This window comes from Theobroma cacao, chromosome 8 (assembly GCF_000208745.1).
Source record: "Theobroma cacao cultivar B97-61/B2 chromosome 8, Criollo_cocoa_genome_V2, whole genome shotgun sequence".
Taxonomy (NCBI): Eukaryota; Viridiplantae; Streptophyta; class Magnoliopsida; order Malvales; family Malvaceae; genus Theobroma; species Theobroma cacao.
Window position 1 is genome coordinate 16,796,760 of NC_030857.1, and position 17,991 is coordinate 16,814,750.

General features: G+C 31.9%; 1 protein-coding gene across 1 annotated transcript; it reads right to left on the reverse strand.

Moving 5' to 3' along the window:
* On the reverse strand, positions 3,103 to 6,270 carry LOC18592970 (exocyst complex component SEC15A). Its single transcript, XM_007019953.2, has 2 exons — positions 5,896 to 6,270; positions 3,103 to 5,644 (listed from the first exon to the last, which is right to left on the reverse strand). The coding sequence occupies exon 2, from the start codon at positions 5,619 to 5,621 to the stop codon at positions 3,252 to 3,254; it is 2,370 nt and encodes a 789-aa protein (XP_007020015.1). The 5' UTR covers positions 5,622 to 5,644; positions 5,896 to 6,270; the 3' UTR covers positions 3,103 to 3,251.

Sequence of the window (17,991 nt, forward strand, 5' to 3'; positions counted from 1 at the left end):
GTAAATTTTTGATATTCCTATCTTCTTCAACACTTGACATAGTTTAAAAAGTGTACATACAATTTCTAAAGCCTGATTATAAAAGATGTTAAGCTTGAATAAATCCAATTAATAGCTGAGATGTATTTTACCATGCTCAACAAAGTAATCAGGTAATATTAATTTGCAAAGTTGTAAATACTTTCAATATCAAACGATTCGAAATTATTTTGAAAGTCCAAACATATACCAAGAATGAATAAACCAGACTTATCAATTATTATGACATGAAAATTAAATTATTGACTAGAAGTTTTCTTCACAAAGAATACTATGGCAAGCAAAAAAGTATAACAAAAAAAAAGAGTTTTTGTTTCTATTTGGTAAAAAAAAAAAAAATAGAACAAGAGGAGATGGTTGTGAAGTTTGAGAAGTGAGGTTTGGAAAGAATTCTATTGCGATAGGTTTTATTTTAGTCCAAAGTCTATTAAAATTAGTTGTTAACTAATTGTTGTAGGACATCTCGCCAAACAAAAAATTATTGTAGTAACAAAATTATAAAATTCTAAAAAACCAAAAATATGTTTTAAAAATAAAGATATGTTTTAAACATTTTAAAATTTTTGAGAGGCGGGAGCCCCTACTAACCTCCTCCCTTCTACCTCTGTTTAAGTATTCACACCATCTCCAACCATGAGCTCCAATGGAGCCAAAGCGGACATGATTTTAGCAACTTGCAAAAGTGATATGTTCATAGCATAAATGGTTGAACCACAAGCAAAACTCCAAACAAGAGCAAGGGGACATGCATAAAAGCTTTCTGGGACTCCTGAGATTGAGCAAAGGACACTGTTCCTAGTCTCAAGAGAGATTGAACACTGTAAATAGCTCTGACAAAGCGCATTCAAGTGATAAACTTGAATGGTGGTGCTACTGCTCAACCATTGCTTAAGAAAAAGGGTGTTAACTTGTCTGGACATCATTTAATCCAAACTACAGAAGCAGCAATAGCAGTTGGCTATGAGGGAAACAAATATAGCCACAAAATGTTTTCCAACCTGAAACTTACGAAACCAAGTTCTTAGGTCTACTTTTACATAATCTACTTCGACTGGAAGCTTACCACTGCACACCCAAAGCTAATCCCAGATCCTAAATCTTCAAGGCATTATTGCGAGAGAAGAGAGACAGAGCTAGATAAATGATTATTGGATATGCCACTCTTTCTCCATTTATAATTTTCTCTACGTTTTGATTCTATGAAAAGCCTCTGCAGCTAGTAAAACAGTTCTTGGAAAATGCTTGCACCAATCCAGTTAATTCGACAGCACCAAAAAAACTCAGCGGCCAAATCTCAATTAAGACTTTCTTTAATTGTGTGACAGAGAAGAAGAAAAACTTACAAAATGATGGGGGAAGTTCAGAGGAATCCAACATAATGAACCTGATAAATATTCTCATACAAATACAAGTAAATCTAATTCAAGCTTAGTAACAATCACTTACAGTTGCATTGATGTTTAACCAGAGTTGCCGTGCATCAACAACTCCATTGCACTTACAGTCAATGAATTGTCATACATCTGCAAGGCAGCAACTTAATTTAGATTTTCAACTGAACCTTGCATATATAAGTCAATGAGATTCCAATCATTGAATCTACAATTAAAAACAGTGTCTCAAGGCCTTCAGTAACAACATATGAACATTTATTGTTACATCAAATGAAGGGTCTCATTCCAGGCACCTCCAATAAATATTTCTAAACCTGGATTGAATAAATATTTCCAAAAATGTTATATTTGTATCGATGAACAACTGGATACAAACCCGAAAAACAAACTCTAAGAGGGTCTAATGTTTGAGTTGCCATCCAGGACTAAGGCCAGCATACATCCCAACATATATCTCCAAAGCAGTCTAGCACCTGAAGATTGGGTCAAGCAAAAAGTAAATCCGAAAGAAAATCGAAGAACAACAAAAACAGACGAAAAAATAATCTGTTTTTCCATTTTTTTTCAGCAGAAGTTCAAATCCCAAAATGCTCAAAATTAAAATTATTTGCATATAAAATTCCTCAATTCAATAGTACTTATAAAATTACAGACCAAAAATCTCCTGATCTAAAACTTATAGCTCTCAAAATGTAGAAAGTAGATATTAATTAAACACTCTAATTTTTTTCAATTTTGTTTAAACTCAAAAAAAAAATTACGGAAAGTAAATAATAGATTTAATTATTGCAAGGCTTCAAGAGAAAAGAAACACTACAAATCTCCTAGTTTAAATCTTAATAAGCCACTAAATATCAAATGCAGCTCCAAACCAGCTCTTTAAAGACTAACTCTGAAATGCAAGAGTCAGTAGAGAGAATAATACAACAGAAGAGGAAGACAGAGGGAGAGAGAACAGTTAATATAATCAATGGCAGAATTACCTAAACAACCGGAAAACAGTGCAGTAAGTTGTTCTCAATACCAAAACTTCTGGGGGTTACCATAACCTCTGAAAAGGTTCAATAGCTTGTTTCTTGTAGAAAATTTTCAACCATTGAATATATAGACCAAAATGCTTTATATAATAGTAAAAAGATAAAGCAAATTTACCTTGTTTGGCATTGCATTTACAGTGAAATTCAGAAAATGCAGCTCCAAACCAGCTCTTTAAGGACTTACTCTGATAATGTAATGGTCGTAGAGAGAATAATGCAAAAGAGGGGAAAAAAAGGGGGAGAGAATAGTTGCTATAATCCATGGCTGACAATTACCTAAACAACTGGAAAACAGGGCAGTAAGTTGTTCTCAATACCAAAAAATTCTGGAGATTATCATAACCTCTAGAAAGGTTAAATAGCTTGTTTGTTGGACAAAATTTTCAACCATTGAATATGTAGACCTAAATTCTTTATATAATACTAAAAAGATCAAGCAGAATTTAGTAGAAAAGATAATACTAAAAAAATGAATATGCCTGGTAGTGGTTGTCAAATGTCAAACATCATAAGCATGTAAAGAGATCCTAATTAAAGCTTACAGTAACCTCAACCTATGACAATGTATCATGCCAATTCCAGAAAAACTATTCTCCAGTAGGTTAACCAGAAGAAAAAAGAGTAACTCCATGTGAGAGGAATATAGAAACTTTATTATAATAATTTACGACCAAATGAACTAACAAACAATATCATTTAGAAAAAAGGGGGAACGAAAAAGAAATATGAAGATCAAAACACACATAACTGCTTCTAATGCAACCAAACTTTTGAATCCTTCTCAGTTGAAGTCCTTCAATCTTTTCTTCAGCACGTCCATTGATTTCTTCCGCGCATTTTGTTTTGTATTTCTGGTCGAAAGGCTCCCAAATATCCCGTCTGCTGAATCCTTGAATTTTTCACAAATGCTAGCCACTTTCTTATAATCCAATGCATTGTAGTTTTTCTCCCGTATTACAGGATTCATGAAATTCTCTGGCTGGCTGCTAGACAAAAGGTTTATCAACTGTCGGGCTTCTATCAAGCAACCTCTAAAACTACCTTCCTTATATATCTCACTTAAACCAGTGCTGTGAAACCTATCATCGGCAAAATTCTCTAACATCTTTAGATCATTGTTGATAACCATGACGGCATTAGCGTAGAACCTCTTGATACTATCACTGAGAAATGCTTCAACAATAGTATCGGAAATATGCTCAAGAGCCCCACTCCCAACTTTGTATAAAGCATCCAATGGTAGAATTTGCTGTGCTGTTGACAAAAGAGTGTCAAGGTATAAAATCACCTCATTCATATACTCACTGGTATTTTGGGATATCTCTTCAGAAGTCCAGTTTATATTTTCCGAAAGTGCCATGAACTCTTCTAACTTACCATTCACCAAATTCAGGAGAGCCAGATAAGCTGCATCTCTTGAAGTTTTCAAGACCACCTTGGCTGTCAGACTGGCCTGAGGCCTCTCGACTGATCGAACTGGAATCCCACAGAGTTGGGCAGCATGTCGCAGAAAAAAGTCACAAGCTCTTTCAAGAAATGATATATTTGCAGTAATCTGCATGGCTTGAGATACACCAATGCCTGCACTATGTACTGTAGTAAGAACAACTTCATTAAGCACATCAATCAAGAGCTTATCCAAATATTTTCTCACTACATCGTAAACATTAGAATTCACCCCATAAGACAAGTAGTCAACAGAGCCTTTGATGAATGATCGAACAATGCGACAGCAATCAGGCACCATAGAAGAGAATGGTGCAATATATGGAAAAGCTGGCATTATATCTGAAGCCTGAAGATGAAATATCAAAACATTATTCTCATAGTCAGTATCCTTCTTCATTACCATCTGCTCATAGGTATCATTGGAAAGAACATTAGCAATTTGCTGCCGGCACTCTTCAAGAAGAAGCTCGTGGTATTTGTCTCGGCTATTATCCAATACCTCAAGAACTGAACCCACTTCATACCCATACTGTCTAAGAGTTGCCCCAAGAAGAGTAATATAATCCTTCACCAAGAGAAGGTGCGTTGCAGAATCCATATGAGAAAATTGTTCTTCCAAAACTGATGCCAGTTTAGATACAGTTGTTTCCCACATTGTCTCAACCTGATCAGCAGACAACAGGCCTCCAGCTGTCCTTAGGACCCTATCTTCCACGATAAAGTAGCCTGCAATCTGAGCCAGATAAGTTTGATATGATTCAACAAATGGTTGCGCAGAAGATATTTGCAAGTCTGAATTGAGCTGTAATAACCGATTCTTGTAGTAATATTCACGAAATTGCTCTTGGATTCCAAGGCAGGCATGGATGTGATATGACCGATAAAGAGGTGTCAGATCAAACTTCAAAACAGAATCCTCATCAACTTCTTCAACATCTAATGAATATGCCAAATCTCCTAAGCCTGAAACGTTCTGTTCCTCGGCTTTTCTCTGCCGTTCCAGCATTTCCTCATCTCTCTGGCGTGCTGATGCAGCATGACCTATTGCTGTCTGCCCAATATCTTTGGCAGAACTCCTAATCTGAACCAGCCACTCATTAAAGTGTGTAGTCACTTTCTTCTCAATATGTGCTTTTATTATAGGAATATTCTTCCCTATCACTATCTTGATTGCATTTACAGGGATATTCTCCAAGTAGTTTCTCTCAATCAAATCCACGGTTTTCAACGCAGGGTAAAACTGGCCTTCTGAAATGTGATTGTTACATTTAGCGCAGAGCTCCAAGACTTCAATACAAATCTTTGACATCTTAATAGCTTCAGTCACATTTTTCTTAATCGAACAAGATTCAAGAAGCTCTTCAAGCTTCACCAAAAGAGCACTTCCAACCTCTTGCAACCTAAAATTATCACTTGCGAGATCACTTTTCAGCTCTTCAGCATCAACCAAGACGCCCCGAAGCTCATCAACGGCAAGAATGAATTCCTCATAGTGGGTCTTGCAGAGCTCCTCAATTTCCACTTCTTTCTTTTTAACAACATGCTTCAGCTGGTGAACAAGCGGCTCAGGCCTCCCCATTTCAAAGGCGTGTCTAACAAGTGGACTCAAATCATCCCCATTCCCAATCACAGTTGCAAGTACCAAGTCTTCCCCTGTATCCCCATTCTCTATAACCGTTCTCCTCTTGGGTTTCGAATCCATTGTTTAATAAAACCAAACAAACGCTGCAAAGCAAAAATATCCAAAAAAAAAAAAAAACCCCATACAGAATCAGAAAACACAAAAGGTTTGGGTAGAGATCCTAAATACAAGCTGTAGCACTATGCCTTTTATGACGCAAAACATATACAATAAAGGAATCCAAAACTCAATCAGAAATTTAAGGCGAGTTTTAAGGAACATAAGCAAAATAACAAACATTTGTAAAGGAAACTAAATACCATATTAATGAAAACATAAGAATGTTCAATTGTACCTGCAAAAAGAAGGCGGGTGAGTGTCGGATCTGAGTTGGGTGAAGTTTAGATCGTTGGTGGGTCGTTATGGAAAGGTGGGTTTTGCTTCCCTTGTAATTCTCGTCAGATTAAAAGAGAGAGAATGGACAGGGAAAGAGAAATGGGTAATGGAAAATGGGAATCATCATCGTCGTCTCTTCTGTCTCTTTCTTCTTATTGTTTTCTCGATGATTCCTCGCTCCGCAATGACACCGGCTCCAATAAACACCAAAAAGCCAAAGAATTTGAAAAATAATAGAGTCCGGCTCAGATAATACTACCAAACCAACATAATCAAAATGGACAAGAGCTACTAATGAAGACGTTTAGGCTCCATGATTCGAGCTATAAGCTCTAAGGGAGGATCGGATTGCCCGCCCAAATTTGTAGCACAAGCAATGTCGGGCTTGGGCTTAGGTTCAAGCCCGGCCCAGATTCCATCTAAAAGTAATATTCTATTAATAAATAATAATATTTTTTATTTCAAATTAGATGTTTAATTTTTTTAAAATTTGTTCTAAAATTTTGTTTACTTTACTTGTTTTTCAGAATATTTATAAATTTGATTTTTTATGTGATTTTTTTAAAATGTTAAATACATTAAAATTAAAAACTTTATTCTTAAATATTTAATTGATCAAAGAACATGAAATATTAATATAAATATTTTTAAATATTTTAATAATAAATGTTATATAATAAGTAAGCATGAATATAAATATAAATAATAAGAACATGAATTAGAATTTAACTTTTGAAAATATAAATAAGATGAGGTTTGAACTCGATTCATGGACACCTCTCAACCCTAATGTGTATAAATATTCCATATGTGGAAGCATGAGAAAATAACTCTCTCAAGGAGAAATCAAACTCTGCCATGGCAATAGGAAGATAAAAAGATGATGGTTGGTCTACGAAGACATCTAATTGGAATTTAGAGCACAAAAGGGTTATTAATTCTTGATACATGATTTAAGTGATTAATTTTAATTATCAAGATTCAATGCACTATCATCTTTTTCAACATAATGTTCTTGTAAACAAGGGAGAGACTTAATCATACTTTTATATAGTGAATTCTTATACAGATTTATACTTTTAAACCCACGTATAACATTGAAATTTTAATCCACTTTATTAAATCAAATTATGTACTATAATATTATCTCTTTATTAAGACTAAATTAATTTAACTTAATTTAATGACATATTAAAGTCGAGGGACTCCGACGACGATGTCTTGGTAACGAGGGTAATTATAGTTTTCTATTCATAAATCTAATCTCATAATTATAGATATTACTATACGATAGAAAGAAAGAAAAATGAGGAAGTTTGCATGGAAAAGAAAAAGCTGAATTACAAATAAGCAAAATAGAGACAGCTGATCGTTTATTATTACCACAGTAAACGACCCTTGGATTCATGATCATGATCATGTAATAGTTAAGAGTTTGAAGTGGGGAAAGGTATCTAAGAATTACAATGCTGGGCCAAGAACTTGGTAAGCCTTTGAAAAGCGAACTCATCACAGGGAAGGATGAGCCTGCTCTGGTTATTGAATCCATACTCTTCTGCAGCTTTGTCAAGCAACTGCTGGAAGATGGGGTTCTTCAGGAAAGATGTGGGAATCACAAACCTTGTCATTGTAGTACCCACATATACCACAAAATGCCCCTTTGAAGCTCTCCTGATCTTTCCTTCTTCAGCCTCTACTTTTTTTGGCATCGGGTCACTCAACAAGGTTGAAGTAAGTTGGGAATTTTAAGGGAATGCTCTAAGTATCTATAGAGCTTGGGAGGCGTGCCTTTGCCTTCATTAATTACATATATATCGTGCAAGATAAGGCATGCATGCAGCAATGTAAAGAAGGCTTGGCAGAGGATTGATTGGCCTTAACGTGGACTACTGGGGTTGATCCTCACCTAACGTGCTTCCAAAGTGCAAATTGAAGTGAGAGAGACCCAATGGACAGCCAGGGTAGACGACAACGGATTTATTTTGGTGATTGTTTTCTTCCATTAATGTGGCTGGATGTGTTGTCTCTACAAGTTCCCCACCTAGCACAGAAAAGTGCTGTCGCAGACGTTAGCTAGCTGCATCTGCAACTACACATGGGGTTCCTGACGGCTCTGCGTGTAAAGAAACCCCTTCCATACCCACTATAATTTGTTCAACGTAGGCTCGAAACACAAACATCACTGACCTGATCTCCTTGTCCGCTTACTTAAAGAGCCAGACCTAGGGCTTAATATTGTACGGAATGGCATAAATTAGGATGACATGCAAGCTCAAGCTCTCACATTCTCTCTTTATTAATTTTCTTGATTTCCATGAAATCATATGTACAGGGTATACGGCATCTTCCACCTTTACACATTTAGGAGAGCGTGCCTCCCTTATCTCATGACAGACAAGGTCTGAAACAAACATGGAGAGCTAGCTAGTTGACCCCCTTTGATCTTGAGTGTGGTATTTGCATACCTCCATATCCATTCCCCCCCCGCCAACTGATGACAAAAACTTGCCATAAGCACTATGAGCTATCCCCAGCTAAATCATTGAGCCCCATGTCGGTTATTCTGGCTCCAGGTCGCCATCCAACTTTAGCATGGAGAGAGCAAAGTGTTGCATACATCGACCTCAAACTATTCTTCAAATTCCCGAAAGGCCTGAGGTTAACGCGACAGGGAATGGAGGCTTGGCGGAAGTGGAACTCACAACTAGCTGTAACCAGCTTTTCATTTCATCTGTTGTGATAATTTCATTCATCGATCCGAAGCTTTGGATACATATATACATTGTATTGATGAAAGAATTGAGCCAATTTGAATCTCGAGCAAGAATTATAAAATTTATTTTACCAAATAAAGTAATTTTATTTTAGAATTTTGAAATTCTCTCTACAAATAAAACCTTCACCTAAGCTAGACTTGTCCACGAGCCGGGTGGCTCATCAAGCTCAAAAGTTACCCAACTCGGGTCGAGCTTTAAGTGGGACTTTTTAAGTATAGACTTGATCCAACTCGAGATATTATTTCATTAATAAATATTTTGATGTTAAATATAATTTAAATGAGTATCCTAAATCAACTCAGACCTAATTTGTAGAGTTGTCAACTAGATCTAATCTAATGCATGAACACTTCTAATCCCAAACACAGCCTAAGTGTTTTCTCAAATTTTAGTACAGTTAATATGAAGGAAAGCGTTAATAAAAATATTATAGTCCGGCCCAATATCGGTGACATCTAAATCATGCTTGGGCTTCTCATGTATGGGCAACCACATTTTCTTCATTAAGCTACAATTGCCCACTACTCCTTATAAAGTTTTTAATCTAAAACCCCTTTACCAAAACAAAAATCTAAAACCTTTCAATTAAAAATTACAAATTATAATAGTTAAACAATACCCTAAACTTACATTATTTCATAGCAATGGTTAAATTCATTTTTCAATTTTCTAAATTATGTTGCACTGGCCAAATTTTTTTTTTTTTTTATAATTGAGGGAGAGAGATTCGAACCCTTCTCTTTAAGCAGAAAGATCATGCACCAATCAATGAGCCAAATGCTCGGATGGTTGTATTGGCCAAATTTGGATGTGAATATTTTCATATATTAAGGAGATGTGTATGTTATGGATTTTACGTCAGTAAGAGATGAAATGAGTTTTAAGTTTATAACTAACGATCTTCTTTTACTTAATAAGTATGTCTTGTGAGTTAGAAATATGAATCCGTGACAAGGTATGTTAAAGTATATCTAAGTATTCATTGATGTGAGACTTTATGAGAAATATTAAGATCAAGGTAGGTCTTAAGTGAGTCCCTTTCTCTATGAGTATAACAAGTGCATTGTATAATTAGATAGAATAAAATGTCACGACTCTTACATAATAAGAGATGAATGAGTTTTTGTTTTATAAATAAAGACTTTCTCCACCTAACAGACATATTTTTTGAATTAAAAATATGAGCACGTAATATATATATATATAAGATAAACTATTAAATCTTAGGTTAAGCATCCATGTCCACTGCTTAGGGAATGGCATTGGTCTCATGCTCAAAACCCACATCAGCCTTTCTTTTATTCTTTTTTGTGTACAAAATCATGCTTGAAGAGGACTTGTTAAAGGCAGGAAAATAAATTGCAAAGTGGACTTCCTTTACGTGCTATTGATGCACCACGTCAAGGGGAACATTAACTCGCCAAACAGTGCAGAGCTGTAAAGCTTTGAACTCAGATGCCCCTAGCTTTAGGGTTCCTCATGGACTACCAGTAGAAGAATTATTGCTTGGGAATAATACTCTTACACTTATAAATATGTCAACAATGTAAGTAAATGCATCGCTAAACTTACATTATTTCATAGCAATGGTTAAATTCATTTTTCAATTTTCTAAATTATGTTGCACTGGCCAAATTTGGCTGAGAGTATTTTTGTATATTAAGGAGGTGTACACGTTACGGATTTCACGTTCGTAAGAAGTAAAATGAGTCTCAAGTTTATAAATAACGATTTTCCTTCACTTAATAAATATGTCTCGTGAGTTGAAAATATGAATCCGTGACAAGATATATTAAAGTATATCTAAGTCTTCATTGATATGGGACTCTATGAGAAATATTAAGGTTAAAGTAGGTCTTAAGTGAGTCTTTTTCTCTGTGGGTATAATGACTATATTATACAATTAAATAGGATAGAATGTCACGAATCTTATATAGTAAGAGATGAATAAGTTTCTATTTTACAAATAAAAACCTTTTCTACGTAACAAATATATCTTTTGAATTGAAAATATGAACACGTAATATGTATACATAAGATAAACTATTAAATCTTAGATTACATATAGTCATCTTCGATATTATTCCAAGTATAGCTTAGGGAATGCATTGGTCTCATGTTCAAAACCCACATAAGCTTTTTTTCTTTCTTCTTTTATGTGTACAAAAACATGCTTGAAGAGGACTTGCCAAAAGCAGGCAAGGAAATTGCAAAGTGGACTTCCTTTACGTACTATTGATGCACCATGTTAAGGGGAACATTAACTCGCCAAACAGTGCAGAGCTGAACGCTCTGAACTCGAGATGCCCCTAGCTTTAGGGTTCCTCATGAACTACCAATGCAAGAATTATTGCTTGGGAATAATCTCTTCGACTTATAAATGTGTCAACAATGAAAGTAAATGCGTGGCTAATAAAGGTACGGTCGTACGACTTAAATACACGACAGAAAATTGTAAGTAATAAAATGATCTTACTGTCACGATGTACAGAGATTCAATTTATTTTAGCTTCAATAATTAATACACGTTTCCCACCTACCCAAACCCTGTTGCCTTTCCTGAGGTTAAGGGCAAAAATGGTGTGAAGTGGGAGGTGAAGTCTTTCTTATCCCAAATCTTTGTATCAAATCATTATGACTCACACCATTGCATGATGCATCAAGCAAGGTTTTCTCATTTTCCATTTTTTATGGGTTTAAAGCAATATGAATTAAATGTTATTTTTCTTATTAACTGAAGTCATATAGAAAATTAAAAAATTAAATCCCTTTCTACTTAATTTGACTAATTAATTAGCATTATTTATAATTGAAAAGACCGGAAGTTACAATAGTGAATTGAAATTAACGGTGACACGATGTTTGTTTGGTAAAACCAACAGTAGTGATGTATTAAGATGATAAAATGGTCATTAAAAACATTAAAGATATGTTATGCAATTTTTATAATATATTAGACATTTACAAAGTTAATAAAATAATTTTTTATTTCACATAATTAATTATGTAATGCTTTCCATTCATTTAGTTCTCTGTTTACTAAACAAATTGTTTATGTATCTTATAGTTATTTTTTAATTATTTATTTACTTATTTCTATATTTCTTTTTACAATTATTTATATTTATATGCTTATATATTTGTTTTGTGATTTATTTATTTATTTATCACATTAAACAAATAATGAAAAATATGAAATAAAAATATTACAATGGTCGGTCAACAATTATGGCTGTGCAATTGTCACCCAGGCAGGATTGGCATGCTCATTGGTGGTGTGGCCAAATTGCATTCTAATAATGTTGGTGCCCAGACGGGCTTGAATAGCTAGTAAAGACTTTAATTGTAGTATAATTATGTTTCATCTTAATTTAAAAAATTAAAATAAATTTTTACTCTTTTAATGTGTTTAATTAATTAAATCATTATATTTTTATTTATTTTAAATCAAACAAATCTTTATGATTAACGGTTGACTAATTGATATTAATTTAAAAATTTAATTGTCATTTTTTATTCACATGGCATCTATGTAAAAAGTGTAAATGCTGTGTGAGTTATCATGTCATATTACTATCCATTATAATATGCTATTGACATCACATGATATAAAATTATAAATGACGACTAAAAATTTATTTGATTTAAAATAAAAGTATAAGATTAGACATAATAAAAGAATTCTCATGAATAGTTTAAGAATTTTTGTAAGCATTATTCATAAAGACTTTTCTCATTCTTAAAAGAGGAATAAAAGTAGCTAAAAGACCCCATTTAAAAAAGGGCAAACTATTCAATATCTTCCTATCCAAACTATTCAATATATTCCTATCCACTAAGTCTAATCACAAAATTTTATGGTCTAAAATGTGAACCCCAAAATAAAATGGAAATTCCAAGACATAGATCCCAAAGCAAAGGTATTCAATTGGGTTTTCCTTTTTCTAAAGTCTTTAGACATGCTTAGTGGAAGACTTAATTTGCTTCGAAATGGATAAGAACTCCACTTCATTAATTTGTTGACATTTCATATTGAGAAGACTAGACTTACTCAATTCCCTATAACTAATAATGGATATGAGCATATTATATATCCGCATGAATATTTTTCATTTGACAATTTCATGCCTTCACTAACAAGTTTGTAATATAAATTTTGGTCAAAATGGGTCTGAATTATATACTTTAACAAAGTCTGTAATTTTGTTAAGTATGGAAAAAGTGTAATTAAACCTTCAAACAGTTATATTTTTTAAGTTTTCACTACATAAAAAAGATATTGTAGATACTTCCTATCTGTCTTCATCACAAGAACCTCTTAATAGATATGTTGGGAAATAAATTTAAAAGGAAAAAAAAAAGGTAATGCTATATAGTGAAAAGAAAACAAAAAGAAATCAAAATTAAAAGTGAGGAGAGAAATAATTGCATAAATCTATTATGTTAACTTAAAATGTAATTTATTTCTTTCGTTCTATTTTATTTGTCTATTTTTTTATTGGACATCTAATATTCTTATTCATATTTTAAAATTATCTTAAATGGAGAATCAATTTTTATAAAAGAATTTTAAAATTTTAATTAAATAAAATCAAAATTATTTTTCTTAAAATGCGTAAAAATCAATTAAAAACAAATATATTTAACACGAATGAAGTATCTATTTAAGCTTAAATGGATCGTACTTATTTCGGGCTATTTACTATTTTTCCAAAAGTAAAACAACATTTTATTTAATGTTGATTTGAGCTCTTTAATTTTTGTTTTTATGATAAAAACTCTCAATATAATTTCAATCTCAACCTCAAAGAAGGACAATCGACTCTGTTACATATGAAAAAGAAAGGAATTAGGCAACAAACACATGGCATCTACCTGTAGAAATGTTTTGCATGTGGATAGACAAGACTCCCAACAAGTTGAAGATATAAGGTAGGGCCTGGAAAAGAGAGTTTCATCCATAGAAGTAAGTTTAACAATATTCTCCAAAAGAGTAAACACAGTCTTGTTGTCAATAATGTTGACCTGAGAAGTAAATCAAATGTATAGTTAGCTTGGGAGAGATAGTATCCACAGTACTGGAGGGGAACTCAAGTCCAAAGAAATAATTAACAGAACCATGATCCTTCATCTCAAATTACTGATTAAGAAACTGTGGTAATTCTGCAATACAAGATGTATCCATCGCGAGTGATGATATATTATCCACATAGAGATGAAGAAGAACAATGCATATGTCAAACCAAATGCAAAATCATGAAGGCTAGAAATAGAACCTAACTGAGCAATAATGGAACTGAATTTTGCAAACCAAGCTCTCAATGCTTGCTTCGAATTGTATAAAGTTTGTTAAAACTTACAGACTTTATAATGAGGTTGAGAGTTATTAGGTAGAGGCAACATGTACACTTTTTCTTTTAAATCACCATTAAAAAAAGTATTTTTGACTTTCATTTGAAGAAGTGTTGAATGTTCGGCAACAACAATGACTGCAAATGAAAATTAAACGAGCTACAAGAGCAAAAGTTTCTTCTTAATCTATCTCGAACTTTTAAAAATAACACTTGACCATTAAGCGAACTTTATAATATTCAACAAATCTATTTGAGTAATTTTTGGTTTTATAGGCCCTTTTAGAACCAATAAGTGTCTTGCTAGGAGGGAGGTCCAGTAAACCCCTAGTATGAGTTTTCTCAAAAACCCGAAGCTTGTCATCCATAGTTTGCTCATAGTTTTCTCAAAAATCCATTTATTTTTATTTTATTTATGATCAAACATTGAAATAAAAGCAACTATTGTTGGTTTCCTAATTCTTTATTTTTTATTAAATGGAATATGATAATATATCCTATGGGGGTGAACTAAAACTAACTCACAAAATCTCTTGTGCTTCACAGCCAAGATTTAGTTTCAATTTTATTAATAATTGAGAAAATTATTATAAACAATGAATCTCCTAGATACTCAACCACAGTTTGTCTCTATTTACCCAATTGTGTCACTGAGATCATCATCAACTTATTTCTATATTTCATAGTTGAATTCTTTAATGTACAATAAGGCTTTGATAATTCCAGATTATAAGGGATTCCCTGCATTTATCTACCTCCTCGTGATACGTTTTTGTCTTACCCCTTTTTCTTTTTTTGTGTTTGTCTTTTTGTGTATGCCAATAACATTAAAATCATGTTAATTACTATAATATTATATATCATGATATTACTTTATCTAAATTTAATAATTAGTCAATAATAGAATTCAAAATTCAATACAAGTGATTAACCAAAAAACACATAATATCTCAAAAACGTCTAAATTATTCAATAAAATTTAAATAATTTTTTATTTTTTATTATATTTAATTAAATCTTTCAATTTTATTTTGAGATAAATAAGTTTTTATTATTAACGGTTAGTTGACTATTGTTAATCAAAACGTCAATTATTAATTTATAGCATGTTGATATGATATAGTGAATAGTAACGTGACATGTTAATATAGCATAATGACATGGTAATGTGGTAATTTTACCAATTATGTTAACATCATATAACATTTTGACTAATAATAGCATTATAAAAAAATAGGTTTTTATCAATAGAATTAAGTCCATTGATAAAATTTCGTCAATGAATATTGACTGTAATTAGTCATTCGTTAACAATAAAGATTTATTTAATTTGAAATAAAAACATACGAGTTGGATTAAACGTAATAAAAAATAAATATTTATTTAAAATTTTTAAAAATATTATTTTAAAATAATCGCAAGACCAATGACCCAATTTTATCCTTTAATAACTATTTGTCAGATTTGTTTATACAGATTGCCAATTAAATATTTTGCACATTTTTCATGCAGCTGAAAAGGCGAAAAACAAAGTGATTGCCGCAGATAAACCCAACAACCTCGGTCCCCACGTTGAAAGCCATTTTTTTTTTCTGTTCACGTGGTTATGAATTACATATCTGACACAATATTTGCAGTGACCACACTATTTAATTGAAAAGTAAAATTATTTTTCTTAAAATAAGTTAAAAATAAAAAAACATTATTCAAAACTAAAAATAAAAAAAAATTTGAAAACTTTTTAAACGATAATGAATATTTCTAATTTTTATATCATAATTTTTCATTTACACAATTACGCAAAATGTTTATATAAGCTAAAGTTTTATTTATAATATATTAAAATAAATTTAATTGATGTAGCATATATTTTAAAAGAAAAAAATTTTAAAAAGTGCTATTATTCAAAACTTTTTATTTACACTTTTTTCACCTTTAACAGCAATGAATAAAGTTTAATCATTATTGATGCATACAATCTCTATAACTTTATTTTATTCAAAATACCATCAAAATTTTAAATTATGCAGTCAAATCTATAAAATGTTTTGATCGGTTAAAATCAATTAGAAAAAGCTTTTAATTAATAATATCGGAAAATGATAAATAGATCAAATTTAGTTGAAAAAACCTATAAAAAAAGAAAAAAGAATCCAATGAAAAAAATCTTTTTCACAACATTATTAAAAAAAACGTAATTAAAAGTCAAATTTGTTTTAGCGTATATTTCAATAATCGAGATTGGTTTGAACCTTACATGTTGATGGAAATGCTGGAAAAATGGAATTTGGAGAATAAAAGAAATTGATGCAATACTATTGAGAAATACCTTCAATTTATTTCTAGGGTGTCAATCCATTTCATGATTAGTAAGCATCCATAATGCATGACTCAACGGCTCAAATTCAATCCTTGTTCAAGTATGAAGGGGAATTTCCAAGTTTGAATGGAATGGAATCAAACATATTTTGCCTCCTACTTTATTTGTTTGAACAAAAGAAGTTAGAAAATCAAAATTAGATTCGGAGACGGAGACAGAGACAGACAAAAGTGATTCAATGTTCATAATAATGAATACGGTACTTAACAGAAATGGAACTCATGAAACTTAAGGTCTTATGTTCAAGTTTAATCATTTATGAGTTTTGATCTAATTTTATATTGAATTTGTCCACTTATATATCGGTTTGTTGGTTGGTGTATTTGTTTAGTTGATTTCTTATATGAGATGTGATACTGGATTGTAATCATAATTTTTACTTATAGATGTAATTTCGTAAAAAAATATAAGTAAAATATTTAGACCCTCCTAAGTTTTAATCAAAATTTCACGCAAGTTCATTAGTTTTCGAAATAGATAATGAGAACCAAAAGTGCAAATACCGTTAACAAAAAATATGAAAGACTAAAATGGCCTTTATTTTTTCTCCCTTATTTTTTTTTTCTCTCAAATAATGTGGCCAATCGGTGACACTCCCATTCATCGACTAACCACCCCACGACAAGTGCTCCTTTAAGGGAGGGGAGCATCGATCTGGTGCTCTCTCTTCTATGGAGCACTGATTTGGTGCTCCCTTTCCTTGGCCCAAGAGAATTTTTTTTTAACAAAAAAGAAGAAAAAAATTAAAAATAAAAAAAATATAATTTATATAATAATAATTTTTAAAATTAATAAAGGGTAAAATTATCTTTTAAATATTGTTACGTTATCAAACTAACAGAAACATTAACGGTTAACTAATAGTTGAATTTATGTGTCTAACGAAAGATATTTTTTGAGACGGACTATCCATTTCAAAAAATAATGATCTCAAAAAATAATGAGCTTATATGGAATTATGGCTAAAACTTAGAGGAATCTAATTATTTTACCATAAAAAAAACTCTTAAATAATACACCTTTTTATGAGCCTAGCTCGACTCATCCCAAGCAATAGATTGGAATTTTTTTTATTCGACCAAGTTTGAGATATTATTATATTAATTATAATGATTTTTGTTTAATTTTAATTTTAAAATATACTTAAAAATATTAATATATTAATATAAAATTTTTTAATATTTTAATAATAAATATAATTTAAAAAGGTGAGCTAGATTAGATTAAACCTTGATAAAAGACTAAGTTTTAGAGGTACCAATTGACATAAGCAACATACATATCACTTTTAGCTTTTGTGAGTTCAAACTTTAAGTAGACTCGAGTTTATGCCATTTAAGGCAAGATTTGGGAGTCACCACTTGATTTTTATGTCGGAATTGAGAACCAATTACATAAGCTTTAAGGTCACAAATCTCGTTGTTACTAAGAACTTGGTTCAAAGCTAGGGTGCGAAGTACAGAAGGAATCAAAGCTTCCAATCCTACCCTAAATAATCCAACCTTTATTATTCCACTTTAAATCAACTCAGTTAGGGCTTCAAAATC